The sequence below is a fragment of the Poecilia reticulata genome, unplaced genomic scaffold (assembly GCF_000633615.1).
Source record: "Poecilia reticulata strain Guanapo unplaced genomic scaffold, Guppy_female_1.0+MT scaffold_937, whole genome shotgun sequence".
NCBI classification, from domain to species: Eukaryota; Metazoa; Chordata; class Actinopteri; order Cyprinodontiformes; family Poeciliidae; genus Poecilia; species Poecilia reticulata.
In genome coordinates, this window is record NW_007615678.1 from 7,096 (window position 1) to 8,357 (window position 1,262).

The window sequence follows — 1,262 nt, forward strand, 5'->3', positions numbered from 1 at the left end:
AATTAGTAGATCCACGTTTATCAAGAAACTTTTACTGAAAAGACGTCTTTACTGAACCCAACTGAGATTTAATTAGATTTATTCTAAAACCAGGTCATGGTTTTAGAATAAATCTGTTCAATCGAGTCCAAAAGAAACTGAAAATGAGACTCCGACAGCGAACGTGCAAAATTATTTTAACATTTTGGATCTGTGATGAATAGAATCCATTTTGTAGAAATATAAATAAATTTGATGACTTTATTTGCTTGATTTTAATTTTCTTAGTTTGTCCCATGTAACAAAAMATATGGACACCCCTGCTGTAGATATGTTTCAGATAGTTTGTATTTCCTTTGTATCAATGTATATTGGGGCATTTTTGGTGTTTGAACTATTAAAATAGGAAGTTCGTATTTTTGGAGGTTTTCAAGTTGTCATGTTTTTAGATATTTGCCTAATATCTAATTAGGCGAATTAGATATTTATTCACATGAAAACCCACAAAAAACATAAAAAGAGGATTTGTGTTATTGTAGTTTTTTCAGTTTGCACTGAAACTTGAAAAAACAAAAACCTAAAATGATTTTCAGCTGTTTTATTCCCACACCACATAATACCTCCTCYCCCGTGCCCTGCAGCGTGTCCTGATCRATACTGTAGATCTTCTGGTGCATATCCACTTTCTGCTTCTTCTCATTTTTCAGCCGAACGAGAAGAACACGGAAACTGGACCCGCCAAGATCCAAAGCCAAGAAATCTCCTTGTTCTACAAAAAAATAAAATTGAGTAAAAAAATAAAAATAAAAACAATTCACATCTAACAGGAGCAAGGTCATATCCGAGTAAGAGGCAGCGGACATCTCGTCTTCCCCCTCACCTGTTCCGTCTGGGGTGGACCTGACGTACGTCGGCAGCATCTTGACGCTGGTCTGGTTGTGCGTCTGCTTGGACAGACCCCGTGCCATTTCCTCCGTCAGCCTCCGCTTCACCTCCAGCAGCTGCTCGCGGCTCAGCCGCAGGGTGTCRAGGACGCGCTGCCGCTCGGCGTGCTGGGTKGCGAGTCGGTAGGCCACCGCCGTCACCATGGCCGCGCCTTTCCCGCTGCCGTGCTGCGACTGCAAGAAGCGCACGTCACAGTCTGGCACGAGGCGCCGCACCATTTTGTTGAGCTTCCTRGAAAATCTGTTTTCCAAAAGAAAAAATTATTTGAATAAACATTGTGCCGTTTCTCAGTGAACTTTCATGCTAGCTAACTTTCCATCAATGAACAAAACAGCAGA

General features: G+C 41.3%; 1 protein-coding gene across 1 annotated transcript; it reads right to left on the reverse strand.

Moving 5' to 3' along the window:
• Positions 1-32: 32 nt before the first annotated feature.
• On the reverse strand, positions 33-1,157 carry LOC103461285 (hexokinase-2-like). The gene is made up of 2 exons (XM_008403601.2): positions 860-1,157; positions 33-748 (listed from the first exon to the last, which is right to left on the reverse strand). Exons 1-2 carry the CDS (start codon positions 1,140-1,142, stop codon positions 510-512), a joined length of 522 nt encoding a protein of 173 aa, XP_008401823.1. The 5' UTR covers positions 1,143-1,157; the 3' UTR covers positions 33-509.
• Positions 1,158-1,262: the final 105 nt, after the last annotated feature.